The sequence below is a fragment of the Nelumbo nucifera genome, chromosome 1 (assembly GCF_055504915.1).
Source record: "Nelumbo nucifera cultivar China Antique chromosome 1, China Antique-T2T, whole genome shotgun sequence".
Taxonomy (NCBI): Eukaryota; Viridiplantae; Streptophyta; class Magnoliopsida; order Proteales; family Nelumbonaceae; genus Nelumbo; species Nelumbo nucifera.
The window spans coordinates 12,576,462-12,597,916 of record NC_142649.1 but is presented as its reverse complement, the minus strand read 5'-3'; the positions used below and the strand labels follow the sequence as shown (position 1 = coordinate 12,597,916).

Sequence of the window (21,455 nt, the reverse complement as noted above, 5' to 3'; positions counted from 1 at the left end):
TTATATATTTTTTAATTATCTAAAGTAATTAATTAATCAAATTCGAATCAAATCGAATATTCAAATATTTAATCAAATTCAAATTCGAATATTAATGGACCACTTGAAAATCATCATTGAATGAAAATGAAATTTACTAAGGGTTCAACCATGCTGGGTCAGGTGCTTGGGGTTGACGTCAACCCTATTGAATGGATGGGATCAGGTTGTATTGAGGTTAGGTTGGCCCAATACAAAAGTTCTTCTGGGATCGTACCGTTCCAGCATCTCATAAAAATTGCCCTAACACAAAAGTGAATAAACATAATAAATGTATCAAGTTCTGCTAAACGAGTTCAAAGTCGAATCAGGTTGTCCGGAGCCTCAACCCAAATACTGAAATACAACCTGAAGTTAAAATTGGATTCATATTTTCAATCCTTGCCTTAACAGAGAGAGGCCTTCAACCTAACTCACCTTTGGATTGGGTTCGGACTTCGGACTAACCCGACCTAAATTGCACCAGCTAAAACTTACCCACCATTCCCCTAAACAAGGTACGTGACTCATTTTTATCCTCATTTTGCTTGTCCAAGTCTGTGACACAATCTGGGTCTGATTCAGTTTGAAGCTACCTATCCACACGTCGTCTTGCATGGACCCTACACCCCCAGAATCCAAACACAAAAGAATTTGGTTGTTTGGAACTTTCCTGGAAGAATCATGAACTCCAAAATAATCAACCAAATCCCCTCCAATAAACAAAAGTGGATTGGCCACCCACCATGTATTTCTGTAACAAAAAATATCCCATAAGCCATTGAGTCTTAAAGCTCTTGATGCTGTTGGGACCATTCATCCTCGATCTCTAATGCTTTGATTAATTAAAGAAGGAACCCATTTGTAGTTTTTATATATATCCACAACCCAGAATTCCATCTAGGAGGAATCATCACCTTGCTTTGTAGACTAAACCAATCTTTCTATTTGTATTATTTATTTACTATCTACAACGATTGGGAACCTTGTAGTAGTTGACGAGCTCCTTGTCAATGGAGATGAGACTGCTTAGATGAGATCAGGCAAGATGAAATCCCAAGCTTCATCAGATGTTCTATATCGTCTAAGTACAGTTGGAATGGTATCTCTCCTTCCAAGCAATTATGAAAGACTTTGGAAGAAAGTCTTGAGAACCACAACGGAAGAGATCCCGAAGGGAGACCTCCATATCTTTCTTTCCCTTGAGTAAGCTCCAAGCTTTTTCTGTTTATTCAATTGGGGAACTCCCAAGGCTTCTCCGGGCTCTGCTGCAGATAGGAAATTCGGTCTCCAATGGAGGAACAACGACATGGGTTCGTGATAATCTGCTCAACCATTGTCTTCCTCGGCCTGGTTGCCTTCTCCACATGTATTGCCGCCGAGGTGAAGAGAACAAAGGTAAGGTGCTGTTCCATGAGTTCTTCATCTATACGCAATAGTAGCGTAAATGTTAGATTCCTGCTTTTTCATGTCTGCCCTGCATTTGATGGCTCAGAGAAATTGTTCCATATTCCTGATGATTTCGCTGGGGCTGTTTATTGGGTTGCTTTTTTGAAGGTCAGGGATATCAAATTGGATGGAAAGTTATGCTACCTTCCAGCTAGCCCAGCCTTTGGGCTCGGACTCGCAGCTTTGGTCTGTCTCTTGGTGGTTCAGATCGCCGGGAACACTGCCATCGGCATGCAATTCTGCTCAAGAGAGAAGAAAACCGGTTTCAAGCCCAGAAAACCAAAAATTGCAATCGCTTTGCTGGTTCTCTCTTGGTAGGTAGTCAATTCTTTTCCAGTTCTCCTCACCAACTTTTGATTTTCTACAAAGCTTTTGATCAATGGCAAGGATATATTGGCCCACCACAGCACCCAAGATTTTTGAAATCCATGAGCAGCTTTTAGATCAGTCATGGCCAGCCCACAAACCTCATTGATGGTATAATCCTGACCATCTGATAAAGTTGTTATGTTTTAATTCATGGTGTCTGACTCATGTATTGGACCAATCATCAAATAGGTGGAACCATGGATAAGTACTATCCTTAGAAAATGGCTTTGTGAGTTGGCCTTGTCAGGCCAAACCAGTTGTAGTGATAAAACAATTTTCAGCATCCGGGCCCTCCATTTTCTTTGTTAGTGTTTCGTGGCCAATAGTACTACCACATGGGGACATGTTCTAAGAATATTATATTGGTTTGAATTTGATCAACAGGATCAGCTTCATACTTGCAATGATCTTATTGGGTGGGGCTACAAGTATAAGCCAGAGGCAGCCGTATGGCGAAGGGTGGCTGGACGGAGATTGCTACGTCGTCAGGGCCGGAGTTTATGCCGGATCAGCTGTACTAGTTCTGGCTACTGTAATCTTTTCACTGGGATCCATCTTGACGACTAGAACGAGAGATTGGAGAAAGCAGGTCGAACAAGGGAAGAAGATACATGCACAGATGGGATGACGAGTTACAGAGATGGAGAGAAGCACAGAGCCCCTTAAAATTGAAGTGTAGTATTCACTCTTCAACCGACAAAAGAAAGGCATTGATGAAGACAGTAGCAAGTTACGACAAATAAAGAAGACATTGAGATTGTCTGCAAAGGAGAAATGGCAGCATTTTAGTGTTGACGAAGCAAAGGACCCCACGTACAGAAATAGAGAGATCTTTTGTTCACATTTGGATATATGGATAATAATAATAATGGGTCAAATCTGAACTACATTATACCATCTACCAAGCAAAATCTTACTCTCCATCGTGTACATATATATTTTTTGTTTTTGTAAGTGTAATATACTTTTCCAAATACAATAAGATGAAATAGGGGAAGGATTAAGGATAGGAGTTGCAGATTAAACGTTTGCTTTGTCTTTATTTTTTTTCTGAGTTGATTAGCAAAGCCTCAAGGCATCAAAATGTAAAAGAAATACTCTGAGCAGAGGTTGTAAGTAAAATATGAGAAGAAAAGAGAACAAGTGGCATCCACTCCAGCCATCTGTAATGGATTCTTTTTTTTTATTATTGTAATGGATTCTTTTAAACAATCCATTGCAGTATTCTTTTATGTTTGTATCTTATACATGGTTATTTCAACCTCAAGTGGGAGAGCGTACATCCTAATTTCTAGTGGTAGGGGTAATGCATTCTAATATATGAAAAAAAAAATAGCGGTTTCAAAAAAGAAACCCTCAAATTTAGTGTGATAATGTATTTATGGGATTCATGAGAGCAAATGGGTATCCAGCTCTTTCAACCATATCAAAATGGCGACCCATCCATTTCCAACCTGATCCATAAACTTTCTGATACTAATATTTTGAACCTTGGTCATCATCCACCGATCAGTGGCACTTCCTGTCAACCTCTGGGTTGTTTCAAAAGGACAAGTACTTCATCCAAATCCAATTGTTCAACTTCACAAGATTCCAAGTCATGGGGACCATTTGTATGCTAAATTCCGTCGAGACCGGCTTCAATCAGTGCAAGCCCCATTTGAACACTGTTTGAACAGCCTTGCATTGGGAATATCTCCGTATAAGAACCATTCTCTAAGAAAGTGCCAACAGCCAATTTGCCATCCGTGGATAGGTTTCGGGCTTTCAGCAACCAAGCAATGCAATTAGGTGTCCTTGCCGGTTCCTACTCCAACCATCCAATACACCCACGGGCAACACCACCTCGACGGTCGGCCCCATGCTTTCCTTAGGTTTTAATTCTGCAAGGAGTCTAGTAATACAAATCAAAAACAAAAGGTACTCTTCATGGTTCAGTTACGTCATTGCCATAGCCATAGCTGCAGGGAGGTTCCTTTCCTGTCAGAATAACCTCCATCCCTTGAAAAACTGATAAACAGGTCCTCAGTTTCCCACCTCCCCCGCCCCCACCAACCAGGAAAAACAGAACGAAAAAATTAAAAAAATACAGCATATATAACCCTACTTTTTATTAATATTATAACCATCACTTGAGTTGGGATCTCTCCTTTATCAAAGGATCAATTCTTTACCAGTAGGCCTTCTGTTTCCTCTGAGCCAAATCACCACCTGAACCGGTACCAAGTTTTCCCTGCAGCAAAAAGCAAAGGTCATTATATAGGTTTTAGTCATGGAACAAAGGCTCTTGTAGGCCGTCTTTCCACATTCCAGGGCAATAACCCTTGATGAGCTTATGGAAGACCAATTTGCCCAATTTGCATCACTTTTGCTAGCAACCTTGGCTCTGAATCAAAAGTTCAAATTTAACTAATTGACTGCAATGAATACCAATATTTTTTTTTGGAGATAATAATAGATGTCATGGAATAAAGAATAAACAAAGTATATTCACATAATTTGACATAACCAGATTCGGTAGTACACTTCAAATTTTGATAGAAACCTTTTGGTAAGGTATTACATGAGAAAATTTGGTAAGTACAATGCTCGTATAGAAAGCTAGTTTCATCATTCACAAAGCCCCCTATAAGCATGCTCAGTTGATTCAGTACGTGAGAAAATACATACTCAAAAATGCATTCGTTTGCATAAACACAAACCAAACTAAATCCAGAAGTTTTTCAGGTTATGAAATCAATCAACCGGGAACTGATGCCCCCCTATAGTTGAATGGAAACGCTGGCCCATGGACAAAAAAGGACCTTCAATAACCAGAAACTCTACAAGTTACACATTAAACATTTGCATGATTTACCAAGAAAAAGATATTTCACATTAGCATAGATTCCCCAGAAAGCTGCAGTCAAAATTGTGGCAAATACCCTAGAAGCCAAATTCGAATGGTACTGCCAAATACAAGCAGAGCATGGCACCTTCAGATGGCATAAAAGCTTGAAATGTTAAAGGGGTGTATAGCCACTACGACCCCTCCCACCATAGCCATATCCCCTTCCCCAGTTATGTGAGCCCCTGTAATGTCTACCACGGCCACTTCCACGACCACCACGAGATAAACGAGGCCTCTGCTGAAAATCGCCAAAGGTCTGCAAGACAAATTGAAGAGTTTGTTAGTCATCAACATAACTATGTTTCCTGGCATTCCACTTCTGAAGAGAAGAAATGAAAACCCAAAAAGTAAACCTCAATATCAAGTTTCATTCGCTCTGAAAACTTAGGCCGTTCATTCTTCGCTCCATGGGAAAGTGAGTTGCAAGAAAGTGTGTCAAAGAATTCATCCTTAACATATACAGGCTGCATACAGATACAACAGAGCTCAAGTTCACTTACAACAGTAAGAACGTCACTTCAGTTTTTCAGCAACAATAGCTTAATAGAGAATCAGGCACTTAAAGTTGCTACACTAATCTTAATGATGTCTAAATTGGGAGACAAATTAAAACTAGAATGAGAATAAAGGTTTCAGGACCTACTTTGACAATAGATTTGGTTGTCTGACCATTATCCTCATCATTGTTCACACATTGATCAGTTGAATTTTCCTCTATCCCTTCTGTTTTAGACCCTTGCTTTGCCTTTCCAAGATATCCCCATACCTCATCCTTCTTAAACTTTTCATTCATGGCCATAAAGTCAAATTCTTCAGTAAATTGTGTCAGAGAATGTTGAGACTGCAAAATTTTACACAAAAGGCAGAGAGAATTTGGATAAGATATTAGAACTTCAATTTTTATCTAGGAGATGTACCTAAGAACTGTACAGACAAGAATGAACTTTTTTCTCTTTTCCTTCCCTTAATTAAAGCTAGACAAAATTCCTCAGGACAATATTTGAAATTTAGCCCTACTTATACATTCATGTATCGAAATAGAAAGAAAAGAAAACTCCATTAGGCCAAAAGCCCAAGCTGCACAATGAAACAAAAATTCAGGTTGTGGTTTCCAGGACTAACAAATTACACGAAGCAGTACTGTACAGCACTGGGATCACAAAAGATTCACAATGAAATAGGTTGCAGTTTTGCAAGTATAGAGCACTACAAGAACATGTATATCCATGCATGTCGGTCCTACTAGAATCATCTTAACAAAAGAAGGGAGCTAGAGAACACTTGTTTTTCTGGATGAAAAACAAAAATTTATTAACAATCAGAAGAGAACAAGAAGCAAATACAAGGTCCATTTTCTGATGTCAAACTGGTTACCCAGGTGATCCTACTCCAGTATTTGCTCCATATGAGAACCTAGACATATCACATAATATTACTCTTCATAGAGGTAAAAGATTTTTACCATCATCATATTGAAAATTTTGTTTCTTATGCCTGTCTCCTGTTTCTAGTTTCATCTCTTCTTTATCTTTAATTTCCAATCCCAAATCTACAGAGGGAGTCATATGATCCTGGGTGGAGCACAGCTATGGAAGGAGATGATAACCCCACATAAGAATACTTGGAGACTTGTCACACTTTCATTACATAAGAAAACTGTGGGTTATCATTGGATTTAAACTATCAAAGTCTTTCCAGACCAGTCAATTCTTGCTGCAATAGGGAGAGCTGGTCGTGGTGCTGATGCAAAGGTGTTGCATGTGGATGTCATGGTAATAATAAATCTGGTAGAGGAAGAGGGATTAGGTTTTGGAATATTGCATCATCCCAAAATGCCACCATCAAGGACAAGGTAATAAATGGAATGATTGTCTGGATTCTGGACACCCCATCTTCATTGACATGTATTTGATTGGGAAGCAAATACATCTAGCCCAGAAAAGCCACTCTATAATACACATGGCAAGGAAGATTCCAGCTGAAGTCCTAAGATTATCTCTTTGATCCAACTAGATCATTTCACATGGAAATCAGGGAGGCTCCCATCCAAGGCTTCTTTCATGTTGACTGAATTTCTAGAAAATATATTAATTCATCTACTTTTCAGAGGGAGGACAAACAATAACCTTTGCAGTGGTTCAGGAGTCGGTTCCTCATTTACTGCTAACTGTGCCTTCACCCATGTTGAGACTTGAGAGATTGATCATTAGCATTTATGTAAATTATGCATGTTGTCTATTGTTATTTAGATCTGGGGTCTGGGGGCATATATGTCTTTTCTTCATTTACTTAAATGGGGTAATTTAGGCCTTACAATATTTCAAAAGCAGGGGTAATGTTGCAATTTGGTTTCAGTCATAAGAAAGAAAGCTATATAAAGAGGGCCGGCCAACTGGGAGAATTGAGTTTTTCTCTGAATCAGAAGACATATTATCTGCCGGTTATTCTCTCTGTATGTGCAGGGGTAAGGCTACGTACATCTGTCCCTCCCCAGACCCTGCATTGGCAGGAGCCTTGTGCACTGAGCTTCCCTTATTCTTCTCTTCTCCCACCCTTCTCTTCTATTTTGCCTCTTCTTTCACTTGTTTCTGCATGCAATATACAGGATTTGTACAGACCACAAACCATGTTATCATTTTCTTCCACTCATTCCCTCATGGACGACTTGAGGTTTCAGCAAATTTGAACTAGGGAACTATGACACCAGAAAGACATGGTACCGGTGGAGCTCTTTTATGATACGGGTTGGTTGGCTGTAATTTTCTGGTATCACAGTTGAACCCTTTGTACTATCCTTTAGAACTTCCTTTCCTTGGCCTTGTATTGGTGTACTTGGAATGATAGGAATAGCTGCACTCTCAAAGGTAAGGCCTCTATCATAGAGTTGCTGATTGCAGTGGACATCAGTGATTGATGGATAGCCCTTTTGTGGTTATTACTTTTTGATATAGTAATACAGCGTAACTGTAAATTTTAGAAAAAAAAATATAAGAGTGTAAATAAAGAAAATTTGTAGATCCTTGTTGGTGAAGATTATAAGCAGTCTTGCAAAAAGCTACTGTTTAGTTAACTAGGGGTTAAAATTATTGAAGTCCTTTTTATATTCTTTAGTTTCTAGATAGATTTTTTTTTCTTTTTTTGGTGTTTTTACCTTAACGTCTGTAGGGTCCTGCCACTAGGAGTGATCGATCTAGTAATAGTGTATAATGTTTCAAGTTTCATATCATAGATGGCCTCTCCATTCACCTTTGGATCCATACCAATGGCATAAGGGAATCAAGATCTATGGCATCAAGGTTGAACATTCTGCTTAAATGGACCCCATATCTCATGGAGTGAAAACTCTTCTGCTGGTTCCCTTGCAAGGGAAGCTGCAAACAAGACTGATCTATATTGGAGGGTCTGACTGGGGAGGCAGACAATCATAATATGAAGTATGATTTCCTTGGATCTCTTATATGTACATTGGACATGCTTTTTTTTTTTGAGAGAGAGAGAAAGTAAAGTATCATTGTATTAAATATGAACAAAACATACAGCAAGATAAAGTGCTAAAGGAACCACAAAACTGATCCCTTTAAACTTGAACCCCACCCTTCTTAAAGATTATCCTGTACAAAAAAGGACTCAAAACCTATACCCCTAACCAGCCTGTTACCAGACAACCAAGAAAACATCTTTCCCACAATTTTCTGAAAAATGGAGTCAGCAGAACTTGTCTTATTTTTGAAAACCCAACTGTTTCCTTCTCGCCACAGACCAATAAACCACTGCTGGGGTTAAATTCCAAACTAATCTTCCTCTTTTACTCAAGCCCTCCACTCTCCCACCTTTTACAAAATCCTGTACTGAACCTGGGCAGCAACTTTTCACTTCAAATAAATGTGAGATTCTGTTCCAGATCTCTGAAGAAAATTTGCAGTGAAGTAATAGATGATTCACTGTTTCCAGATGCCCTTCGCATAGGACACAGCTATTTGAGTCCAGCAGAGCACCTTTCCAAGAGAGGTTATCCCTTGTAAGTATTCTGTTGAGGTAAGCTGTCCATACAAAAAATGATATCTTTGAAGGCACATTTTTACTCCAAATGATGTGGGTTGGAACTGAAAGTCCTTCTGAACTGTCCACTGCCTTCTAAAAAGATTCTACTATCAGCCCTTGTTTCCTCCAGTTGAGTACTGTAAAGGAGTTGCAGAAGTTCCATCCACTCCACTTCCCAATCGTTTAGATTCCTCCTGAACTATGGGATCCAAACCACATTATCATCTTGGATTTTCAAACTTTCAGCAACCTTAGCTTCCTTGTTTGCTACAACTTCAAACAAAAACAGGGAACCTCTCATTCAAAGGTCTCTCCCCACACCAAACATCCTTCCAGAATTTGACCCTCTCCCCATTTCCTACTTTGAATTTCACACCTTTTGCAAACCAATGGTAAGATTTCTCAATACCTTTCCAAACCAAGCATCCCTAGGAGTGATTTGAAGTTCCTGGATCCCATCCCATATTTCTAACACCATACTTGGCCTGCACCGCCCTTTTCCACTGCCCTCCTTTCCCCAAATCTCCAAAACCACTTCCCCAGCAGAGCAGTATTGATACTTTTCACCCTTCTAACCCCCAGACCCCCTACAGCTTTGGGCTGACATACCTTGTTCCAGTTCACCAAGTGGTATTTCTGCACTTTCCAGTCTCTCCAGAGGAAACCCCTCATCTTCTTTTCGATGATAGCAGCTGTTAGAATGCTCGAGTCAGGGGTATTTTGGTCATTCTGGTGTATTTTATTGAAAGTGAAATGTCTATTGTATCTGAGTTTAAGTTATGTGTCCCATCTTCTATGAGGGACAGAATTGTCTTTCTTGTAACTCAAGTTTTAATGAATAAAAGTCAAGTGGGTCGGCTAGGAGAGGTACTTTAGTACATCCTCTCTTCTAGTCTGGCCGAATACTTTTCTCCTCTCCTTCTTCTTCTTCTTTCTCTTTTCTTTCTTCTTTCTTCTTCTCTACTTTGACCTAGAAACAACTAGGGTTTATTCACATGGTATCAGAGCATTAAGGTCTGGTGTTCGTTTTTTTTTTCTTGCTGCTGTCTTCTTCCTGGGTTCGCCGCCAGCTTCACAGTAGGTTTCTTCATCCTACAGCTGATCTGATTGAAGACTCGATAAAGGGCTGAAAAGGAGTTGTCGTTTTGAGGGCCTGGAGGTGAGAATGCCTCTGGCCGGTGCTGTGGTGGTCGTTGAAGTGGTATACTAGACCCTCTATTCAGTGTACGAAGAGAGCTAGTCGTATACAGGTATGGACACTGCTGTCGTGTGTTCAGAAATGGACTGTGAATGCTGATTTTTTTTGTGTACATCAAAAGTTAATTGTTGTGGTGCTGGGTGAAACTGATACACATATCAGTCATGTTTTTTTTGTGTTTTCTTGCTCACATGTGTGCTGAAAGAAGAGTGGTAGACTGCTGATATCCACGACAGCAATGGTGTGGTGTTGATTGTGTTGTGGTTGAAGGGATGAGAGATCCATCCAATGGACGCCCAAAGATTGCGGAATAAGGGGCGAATTTCAAAAATTTTATCTCTCCCTTCAACTGGGAATCGTATTCCCTATTTAGAAAATCATATTTTCAAGGATCAATCTTGAACCATAAACTGAACCAGATCTGAACCAAAAAGAGTGGGAGAGGATTATACCTGATACGGAGAAATACTATCTCCCAATGGAGGTGTTCACGCCCAAGGAAGGATCCAAAATCTGCTCCCACTGAAGATGGCGCAGTGAAGGATGGAGCAGAATCAGCAATGTTCTTCAAAAGAACTTGACCCTTCGCAAGAATCAACTGGACGGCTTGTGAGTACAGCTCCAATCAATCTTTTCCCAAAAGATTGAAATCAAGATCCAATCTTGATTGCTCCCAAGAACTGGAGATCGAACTGAAGGAATGGCAATGGCAGGAAGGTGGCGGCAGAAGAGAATTCGCAGTATGCAGGAAATCTCTTAATCTCTCTTTCTTAAAGAGAAGAATGCTATTGATGTTATTGTCCTTTTTTCAAGGCTGCCGCCCCCTTCCCCTTTTATAATCTTAAAGGGATCAGCTCCTAATCAGATTAGGAGTTGCTAATCCAAATCATATTTGGGTTAAAAGTCCCTTAGTGATAAGGGATAATCCTTATCTTATCTGCAGATCAGATCAACTGTCTCCTAATCTAATTAGGAGGTTTCCAGATCCAAATCTTATTTAGATCTTGGACTCTCTGAGTGGATAAGGTCTAAGCCCAATCCTTTTAGCTAACCCACTTCAGAATTCGCCCCCTTTAGATGACTGATCAAATCAGCCCAGTTCGAAATGGGCTTAAGGCCCATTTAAGGTTATGTACTCAAAAACCTTCCAAATTGCTGCCCAGTTGGGCTTCCTTGTATGGCGTGGGACCCAAGCATTGATCTACACATCAGCCACATGGGTTCAGCCCAGCCTTTGTTACAAGGCCTGGCCGAATGCACTGCTGAAGACAGTGTACCCCTTGAAACCCATCAAATGAGCTCTATGGGCCCAACACTTACACTAAGTGGTCCCTGGGCCAAGCCACCTTGTAACACCCAGGGACTGTGGGCAGATGCAAGATTAGCCCATCAGGCATTATCCTCAATGGTCTTACACTTAACCTCTCAGCCCATAATGATCATACACTGCCCGACAAGAGAGGACCTCTCCCTCAGCTGCAAGGAACAGTGTTGCGCTCTCCACTCATATGAATCCCGGGAATTAAAACCTTCTTGCAAACAATTTAGAAAACATAATATATATACTTTTATATCTTATATAAAATATATTTTGCAAAACAAATCTCAACGATTGAAATCGGCTGCCGGCAGTCTTGGCTTCCATCAATGAGAGTGCATCCCTGATCATTACCTTTGTCCGACAAAGGGGCTGATCCTGTCACTATGATCACCCACTCAGATGAATTCTCGGACTGTCCCAACATACCCAGGTTTTGACCCCCGCTAAGGATCTCACTGATTGGTACATCAAAGATAGCCCAATCCGACACCTAGTGCAGTATCATAATCGAGTCTAGGGGTCGGGTGTAACTTTCCAGTTTTGCCCATCAATCTCCAAGGTCTAGGGCAATACTGGAAATCTGGTCCAGTTCAAAGATTCAATTAATCCTACACTGTATGTGCCTAGGGTCTCACCCTGGCAGCTGAGACAGGCCACCCCAACCGACTTGGTGGCACCACAGTGTCAGCCTTGTCAGGATAGGTCTCCCCAGACCGACCCACCGGCTGTGAACATTCTAAACTAACACGAGTCTCATTAAGTGTCCAGTTTATGGGTATTACACAGAAACATACCAAGGGAACATGAATCAAATATGTATCTTTATTCATTTACAATAAACTCATAAAGTACATCATTCTGATTGAAGCTAAGGGCATACAAAATTGTCTAACAGTGGTGGCTGGCATATCTATTTTTTAAATGCTTAAAAGTGAACCCCTAGACCTTGTGTGTAATCAGCTCTGCAGTTTGCAGAACAAGTGTTCGATGAAATGACTGAGTAATTTCAGTAGTGGTGTGTTGGTGGTAAATGGTCCTGCAGTGTGCAGTCCAAGTGTTTGATGTGTTGACTGAATAATTTCAGCTTTAGAGTGTAGTGTGTAATGTGCAGTTGAAGAAAGTGGGTTGGTGGTATTGTAAGTGAGATAAGTCTTGTGACAAGTGTGAGATTGTGGTGTATATTCAGAGGAGACATAATTGAGATGGCTTCAACTGTAGTTGGGAATGACAACAAAACAGGCATCATGCTCTCTTCAGATTATCTAAGTGTTCAAATGACATCCATCAAGTTGAATGGTGAGAACTATATACCATGGGCAAAATCTGTGGAGGTGTTCTTGAAGGCCAAGAGGAAAGTCAAACATGTGAGGGAAGAGAAACCTTCCTCTGATTCTCCTGGGTTCAGTGATTGGGAACAAGATGATGCACAGATAATGACATGGCTTTGGAACAGCATGGAACCAAAGATTAGTGTGAACTTCATGTTCCTAGATACAACCAAAGAGATCTGGGATCATGCTAAAAAGTTGTACTCTGGACAAGACAACACAACTAGGGTATATCAGTTATACCAAGAGTACTTCAATTTGAAGCAAGAAAGTCAAAGCTTAGAAGAGTATTATGCAAGTTTGAGAAACATCCGCAATGAGCTAAATGTGTATCACCCTCTCACATCAGATGTCCAGATCCAACAGCAGCAACGTGAACAACTTGATGTGACTAGGTTTCTTGTGGGTTTGAAGGCTGAGTATGAGCCTGTCAGAGCACAGATATTGGGGGGATCAGCTCTCCCCTCACTTGAATAAGTTTTTGCTCGTCTTAAGAGGACATCCATTGAGCCAGTGGAACATTCTTCCTTCTCTGATAGATCTGGTTTGGTAGTGACTAAAGGGAGTAGTCGTGGAAGTAGAAGTGGTGGTGGCAGCAGTGGCCCTCCAAGCAACCGTGGTAGACACATGTTTAACTGGGCCAGTGGCCAGACTGGAGGCCGTGAGTTAGGGGGAGGCCGTGGAAAAGGAAGGGGTAATGCTCAGAGAAAATGTACACATTGTGGCTTAGAGGGGCACACAGTTAATTTTTGCTATGATTTGCGTGGTCCACCTAACACTTGGGCTAACCGTGTTACATCTAAAAGTAGTAGCACAATTACTGAAAGCCAGCAAACTGCACCAACCCCCTCCACACCCACTTGTGCTTCCAGGCAGGAAATGGTGAGTGTACCACGGGCAATATATGAGCAGTTCCTTCAAACATCTCAGCAGAACATAGCTACACTTGCCCATTCAGGTATGACTTGTTTAGCTTCCAAAGCCTCACCCTGGATCATTGATTCTGGCGCCTCAGACCATATGTCTGGGACTCCTGATGTATTTTCTTCCCTTTCTCGCACCTCCACATCTCAGACAGTTACACTTGTTAATGGTTCTACATCTCCTATTTGTGGTGTTGGTGATGTTGATCTCTCCTCATTGTCTTTAGCATCTGTTTTATATGTTCCTAAGTTCCCTTTTAACCTTATGTCTGTTAGTAGATTAACCAAGTCCCTTAATTGTTCTGTAACCTTCTATCATTCTTCTTGTGTATTTCAGGATCTCAAGACGGGGACGAAGATTGGTGGAAGGCATGAAGCCGGTGGTTTGTATTACCTTGATGGTGGTGGCCCTCCAGTGGCTTTTCAGTCGTCTCTTACTCCTCTCCAATGGCACTGCAGACTTGGTCATCCCTCTCTCAAGGCTTTGAAGCTGCTAGTTCCTTCCTTGAGTCATCTTTCATCATTAGATTGTGAGTCATGTCAGTTGGGAAAACATCATCGAGTCTCATTTAGTCCAAGAATTGATAGTCGTGTCTCAAGTCCTTTTGCTTTAGTTCATTCTAATGTATGGGGTCCAATTAAAGTGGTGTCATACAATGGGTTTAAGTATTTTGTAATCTTTGTTGATGACTTTTCAAGGATGACATGGATCTATCTTATGAAAGACCGTAGTGAATTGTTCTCTATTTTTCAGAAATTTCATGCTGAAATACGCACTCAGTTTGGTGTTAATATGAAAATACTTTGCTCTGATAATGCCAAAGAATACATCTCCTCATCATTTCAGCAATACCTAGAACATCATGGAATAATTCATCAAACTTCTTGTGCCTACACCCCACAACAAAACGGTGTAGCTGAACGGAAAAATAGACATCTTCTTGAAACTGCTCGGTCCTTGATGATCAATATGCATGTCCCAAAGCACTTTTGGAGTGATGTTGTTCTTACATCCTGTTTTTTGATAAATCGGATGCCCATGTCAATCCTTGGAAGTCAATCCCCTTTCTCCGTGTTGTTCCCCACTTTGTCTCCCTTTCCTCTCACCCCAAGAGTCTTTGGTTGTGTTTGTTTTGTTCAGCACTTGGGGCCTGGAGTAGACAAGCTAGATGCTCGGGCTACGAAGTGTATTTTTCTTGGCTACTCAAGGACTCAGAAAGGGTACAAATGTTATAATCCTAAGTTTCATAAATCGTTTGTGTGCCCGGATGTCACCTTCTTTGAATCAGTTCATTTTTTCTCCCATGCCGGGGTCTCTTCTTCTCCCTCTGTGGTTCCTCTTCCTGTTCTGGTTGTGGACCCCCTTCCCGTAGCTCCCACTCCTACTGCAGATGCACATCATATGCCAGTTACTACAGAGAGGCCGCCAATTACTCAAGTGTATACTCGCAGAAGTGCTTCGACTCCTCCTCCACTTCGGCACCCGTCGATAGATCCTGCTACTGCTCCTTCTCCCTCAGATCTTCATCTCCCTATTGCTTTGAGGAAAGGTAAACGTACTTGTACTTCTCATCCCATTTCAGACTATGTTTCCACTACTCACCTTTCTGCTTCCCATTGCAAGTTTATATCATTACTCTCTTCAGTTCCCACTCCCAAGACTGTACAGGAAGCCCTTGCCTCTCCAGGGTGGCGGCAAGCCATGGAAGAAGAACTCTCTGCTCTACAACATGATCATACGTGGGAACTCACCATCCTTCCTCCTGGTAAGCACACTATTGGGTGTAAATGGGTCTATACAGTGAAGCATCTTCCTGATGGCAGTGTGGAACGATTGAAGGCACAGTTAGTGGCCAAGGGCTATTCTCAGTTATATGGTGTGGACTATATGGAGACATTCTCTCCTGTGGCTAAAATTGGTTCAGTTCGGGTGTTGATCTCATTGGCTACTATGTATGATTGGCCTCTCCTACAACTTGACATCAAAAATGCCTTCCTACATGGTGATCTTGTTGAGGAGGTGTATATGGAGCAACCACCAGGGTTTGTTGCTCAAGGGGAGGCCGGTAAGGTGTGCAGGCTCAAAAAGGCAATCTATGGACTGAAACAATCTCCACGTGCATGGTTCGGCAGGTTCAGTGAAGTGGTGAAGGCCTTTGGGATGAAATAGTGTCAGGTTGATCATTCCGTGTTTAGCTATAACTCGAAAGATGGAAAAATCTTGCTAGTCGTGTATGTGGATGATATTGTCATAACTGGAAGTGACAGCAATGGAATTGACAGGCTGAAAAAATTCTTACAGGACCACTTCAATACGAAAGATCTGGGGAAGCTAAAATATTTCTTAGGAATAGAAGTTGCGAGGTCAAAACAGGGGATCAACCTATGCCAGAGGAAATATGTTCTTGATCTACTTGAAGAAACAGGGTTGTTAGGTGCTAAACCAGCAGAGACTCCTATGGAACTCAATGCCAAGTTAAGTGTGGATGCAAGTGATGAGTTTGATGATCCTGGAAGATACAGAAGGTTGGTGGGAAAGTTGAACTACCTGACCATTACCCGACCAGATATATCATTTGCTGTGAGTGTGGTGAATCAGTTTATGCAACATCCCCGGGTTCCTCACTGGGAAGCTGTTCTGAGAATTGTTAGGTACCTAAAGAGTGCTCCAGGTCGTGGTCTGTTATACCAAAAAGGAGGACCTCTTGAGATAGTAGGGTACACAGATGCTGATTGGGCTGGCTCTATATCAGACAGGAGGTCAACCACAGGGTATTGTACCTTCCTGGGTGGCAATCTTGTAACTTGGAAGAGCAAGAAGCAAACAGTGGTGGCAAGAAGTAGTGCGGAAGCAGAGTACAGGGCTATGACCCATACCACATGTGAACTAGTATGGTTGAAGAACCTACTACAGGAGATGGGTTTCTCAATTGACAAACCCATGAAACTATACTGTGATAACCAAGCTGTTGTTCACATCTCATCCAATCCGGTCTTCCATGAAAGAACTAAACATATTGAGGTGGATTGTCACTTTGTGAGAGAGAAAGTGATAAGTGGGGTAATAACTACATCTCATGTGAGCTCAGGAAATCAGTGGGCAGATATCTTCACAAAAGGATTGTCTCGGGGAAGAATAGATTACATTTGTAACAAGCTGGGACTATATGATATATACTCTCCAGCTTGAGGGGGAGTGTTAGAATGCTCGAGTCAGGGGTATTTTGGTCATTCTGGTGTATCTTATTGAAAGTGAAATGTCTATTGTATCTGAGTTTAAGTTATGTGTCCCATCTTCTATGAGGGACAGAATTGTCTTTCTTGTAACTCAAATTTTCATGAATAAAAGTCAAGTGGGTCGGCTAGGAGAGGTACTTTAGTACATCCTCTCTTCTAGTCTGGCCGAATACTTTTCTCCTCTCCTTCTTCTTCTTCTTTCTCTTTTCTTTCTTCTTTCTTCTCTACTTTGACCTAGAAACAACTAGGGTTTATTCACAGCAGCCATTCCTGCCAGGATTGGATACAAGGAAAGCAGATAATTTGGGAAGGAGGATAACACACTTTTCACCAGGGTAACCTTACCTCTCCATAAGAAAGATACTTGGTTTTCCAGGATGCTAGCTTCTTTTCAAGTCTTTCAATAATTGGCTCCCAGATTGTTTTGGAATTACACTTAGCACCTAGGGGCATGCCCAGATATTTTATAGGCAACTTTCCCACCTTGCATCCCCACAAATCTGCCCAACTGGCCAGCTCCTGCACCTCTCCCACAGCCACCAACTCACTTTTGTTTAAGTTAACTTTCAGGCCCGAGACTACTTTAAACCATTTTAGCACTGACATCACAAAATAGAGCTGCTCTTGCTATGCATGACAGAAGATCAAGGTGTCATCAGCATACTGCAGTAAATTAACCTCCACCCTCTCATTACCTACTGTAAAGCCTTCTAGGAAACCCCCCGAACCAGCCCTCTTCACCAATCTGCTTAAAACTTCCATCACGCAAATAAACAGGAAAGGGGATAGTGGGTCCCCTTGCCTGATTCCTTTCGAACTTTTGAAGTTCCCAGAAGCTTTCCCATTTACTAGAACTGAGAAGGAAGGAGTACCCACACAAACCTTCATCCAATTTCTCCATTTAGAGCCAAAGTTCATTCTTCTAAGCACATAGTCCAGGAAGCTCCAGTCCACGTGATCATATGCTTTCTTCAGATCTACTTTGCATATCAGCCCACCCCTTCCACTTCTCAGACTTGAGTCGATCAGCTCATTTGCCACTAAAACCCCATCTACCATCAGCCTTCCTTCTACAAAAGCTCCCCGGCACTCCGAAATAATGTGCCCCATGACTAACTTCATCCTTTTTGCTAGCACCTTTGCAAGGATTTTATACACGCTGCCTATTAGACTAGTAGGCCTGTAGTCTTTAATATCCTCAGCCCCTTTTTTCTTTGGGACCAGAATGATAAAAGTAGAGTTTAGACTCCTTTCTAAGGTTACTGATGTATGGAATTCCTCTAAAACTTTCATGATGTCTGTCTTCAGAAAATCCCAACTCCTTTTGTAGAAAGACATGGTTAAACCGTCTGGTCCTGGAGCTTTGTCCCCTTCCATATCCATAATTGCCTCCCTTCCACTTCCTGGAAATCCCTCTCTAGCTCCCTTGCTTGCTCACTTGTCAGCCCATCAAAGTTTAAACCATCGAGTTTGGGCCTGTATTTCCAGTCTTCTTTATAAAGGTTTTTGTAGAAGTTAACTATACTGGTTTTAATTCTGTCTTCTTCTTCCATCACTTCCCCGTTTTCCCTTCTTCTAGCTGTTGCCATTTTGTGAAAAAATTTTGTATTGTTATCTCCTTTTAACCATAAGCACTTGGCTCTTTGCCTCCATTTCACTTCTTCCTGGAAAGCTATCTTGTCGAAAGTTGTCTTCGCATTTAATCTTTTCCTCCTGTCTTCTTGGGATAAAAGACCTCTTCAGCTCTGTCTATTTCATGTATTACTTCTAGGCACTCTCTTTTTCTTCTGATCCAGCCCCTTAAAGTCTTCATTCCTCCACCTTTTTATCTTCTCTTTTAGGACTTATTAGTTTTTTGCTGAATCTGTGACTTGCTGTCCCCACCACTTGTGTTTCCTCCCACTATCCCCTTAACTTCTCCACAAAACCTTCTTCCTGCTCAAAAGTTTTCAAATCTGAAAGGGGAACTTTTACATTGGACCCCTTTGCAATCTAGACAAATTAGTGCATGGTCTGAAAGTGGCCTAGGCAATGCCTCGAGGCATAGATTTGGGAATTTATCTTCCCACTTCGGGGAGACTACAAAACGATCCAGATTCACTAACGTTGCCTCTTCTTGATTATTTGTCTAGGTATATTTAGCACCCAGCAGAGGTAAATCCATTAACTCCCACCTTTCCATGAGCAAAACCTCTCATACCCCTATTCGGCCTGGAACCCCCTTTCTTCTCATAAGAAAACCGGATCGTATTGAAGTCGCCTCCTACCACCCAAGGAGAATCCCATTTTTGTCTCATGCCATCTTGTTCTACCCAAAAGAGATCCCTCAAACTGCTCTCATTTGGACCATAAACTGCAGTAACGAAAAAACCCCAGCCTTCCTCTATAGCGCTCACCAAATTGAAATTGAGAAAAGCCCCACTTCTGGGACTTTTACCTTCACTGTATCAATGTCCCAAATCACCACCACACCCCCAGCTATACCTTCAGCCGGTAACACAACTCCGGTCTCCCCAAATGCTTCTAATGATTTGAGCTTCCACCACCTCCATTTTTGTTTCTTGCAAGAAAAGAATGTCTACCTTCCAGGACCTCACCACCGAACCCGCAACCATCCTCCGGCGACCTGAGTTCAAACCTCACATGTTCCAGGATACTAATTTCACGGTTAAGAAAATCACCAGATAGAAAAAACCTGTAACCTCCGTCCTCTGTTATAGAGAACTTCTTCCCTTATTTCCCTCTCTTTGCCTTCCTTTGACACCAACTTGCCTTATCGCTCAGTCCCCAAGCCAGCCTAAACAATTCCTCTAAGTCTGTCTTCCCTTTTTCCCTTTCTCCTCTAAGGTTTTCTTCTCCACCCCCATTAGAAAATTTAATGTTTCTTCCTCCATGCCTTTCATTGAGACCCCCAGGAACGTCCCAAACTCCAAAAACTTCAATAACACCCAAGATGACGGTTCTGGGGTTGGCGCACCAGCTATAAGAGCCAATTCCAAACTCTTGTTTTGTGACTTACTCCCAAAACAGCTTGTTGAAGCCTCCCACACTAACGGCCATTCTGTAGGTATTAGGGCGAAAGGGCTTACCTCCAACACTTCGACATTGGGGTTCGACTCACCCAACCCACCTTCTCCACCTTCCCCCTGTCAACCACCCTACTTACGCCGTCATTCCTTTCCCTAACCAGTCTTTGTACCATCCCCGTCGTCTCTGTCTCTGTCAACTGGCTGCCCAAACTTTCTGCACTATGATCATTGTTGGGTCTCTCTTCTGTCATCAGGGAGAAGAGTTGCCTCCCAAGAAACTGCTCCTGTTGGTTGTCGCCTATTGCTTCAACTCCCTCCTTGGTTCCCAAACCCCACTTTGGAGAACTATAGGTTTGGGGAAGGGGATTAACAGTAGGAATAAAAGGAGGACAGGAAGTGAGAACTATAGTTTAGTTGGGTTGATTGGTCCTTGCGACGGCTAAGGGAATCGATTTGGGTTAGGTGGTCCAACGCCAGCACTACAAGGCTTGATTCCCTGCTACCCCCTTATCGCAAAGCTTCCTTTGGTCCATCTCTCCCCCCCCCCCCCGTGGGATTTTCAAGGACACTCTTGCTAATGAAGATCTTAAAAGTTAGTGACTGTATTGATCATGATAGAATGATTTGGAAGGAAGATCAAATCTGCAAAATGGTCCCAAAGCTGATTTGGAACAAGATAAAAATGATTTTCATCCCTTCGAATGCAAAAGAAGATGAAATCATTTGGAGACCCAACCCTAAGGGGAATTTCACTATAAGATCAGCGTACAAAGAAGCTTGTGTTAGGGATAATGTGCAAGTGCAGCACGAAGGCTTCCTAAACACTATTTGGGGCCTCAATGTCCCCCCCCCAAGATAAGAATCTTCATGTTCCTGCTCCTTAATCATAAAAACTGCCGTCCAAAGACCTCCTTAGAAAGAGGGGTATGACCATAAATGAGGCATGTAACTTTTGTGGAGATAACGAAAACATTGATCACATTTTCAAAAATTGCATGACTGCAAAACAAGTTTGGAGGCTAGTGGGCCAAGACATTGTGAACCAAATGGACAATGAAATTTCTATTAATAGTTGGTGGTCTAACATGATTAGCAACCATGTAACTCAGTTAAGCAGAGAAAAAGCAAGCATTATTCTATGGTTCTTGTGGAAGAATAGAAATGAGAAAACTTTTAATAACAACATCACTCCAGTTGGGATCATTGATAAAGCTCAATCTTCTACAACCAACTGGAGATTTGTAACAGCGCGACAAGGGCCAAGATCGATAAAAGAGTTTGGAACTCAGTTTATTGGAGGAACCCAAAACCAGGGGTTATCAAAATCAATTTTGATGCTTCCCGTAATAGTGGGGGTCGTTGTACTGTTGCGTGTATTGCCAGGAACTCCCTTGGGGAAGTCTTGGATCTGAAAGCTTGTCCTATCGGGGAGGCATCGATAAATCTTGTTGAGGCGTGGGCTGCTTGGGAAGCCCTCAATATGGCTTTTAACTTCAGAGATCAATCCATTTACATTGAGGGTGACTCGCTCATCGTCATTTCCTGCATTAAGAAGACGCTTTGACCCGCCATGGAGAATTCGGACTATCATTGGTGAATGCTTCAAACTGGTGGAGTTGCTGGACTGTGGTGTCTTTTTCTCTCATGCCTTT

At 41.8% G+C, this 21,455-nt stretch overlaps 2 protein-coding genes across 5 annotated transcripts in view; one reads left to right on the top strand and one right to left on the bottom strand.

Annotated features, from left to right (window-relative positions):
• The first annotated feature begins 773 nt into the window (after window positions 1-773).
• On the top strand, window positions 774-2,843 carry LOC104610301 (protein MODIFYING WALL LIGNIN-2). The gene is made up of 3 exons (XM_010276854.3): window positions 774-1,416; window positions 1,576-1,781; window positions 2,221-2,843. Exons 1-3 carry the CDS (start codon window positions 1,312-1,314, stop codon window positions 2,462-2,464), a joined length of 555 nt encoding a protein of 184 aa, XP_010275156.1. The 5' UTR covers window positions 774-1,311; the 3' UTR covers window positions 2,465-2,843.
• Window positions 2,844-3,002: 159 nt separating this feature from the next.
• Window positions 3,003-21,455, bottom strand: part of LOC104610299 (protein decapping 5-like) — a 46,596-nt gene continuing 28,143 nt past the window's right edge. The window contains exons 5-8 of one of the 4 annotated variants that reach the window (XM_010276853.3): window positions 5,370-5,567; window positions 5,080-5,190; window positions 4,812-4,982; window positions 3,003-4,069 (exon numbers count right to left, since the gene is read on the bottom strand). In XM_010276853.3, coding sequence (XP_010275155.1) covers window positions 4,839-4,982; window positions 5,080-5,190; window positions 5,370-5,567 — 453 coding nt within the window. In that variant the 3' untranslated portion in view covers window positions 3,003-4,069; window positions 4,812-4,838. Of the gene's footprint in view, window positions 4,070-4,503; window positions 4,983-5,079; window positions 5,191-5,369; window positions 5,568-21,455 lie in introns of those variants that run through there. The other 3 variants (XM_088896566.1, XM_010276852.3, XM_088896565.1) reach the window with 3 other exon arrangements.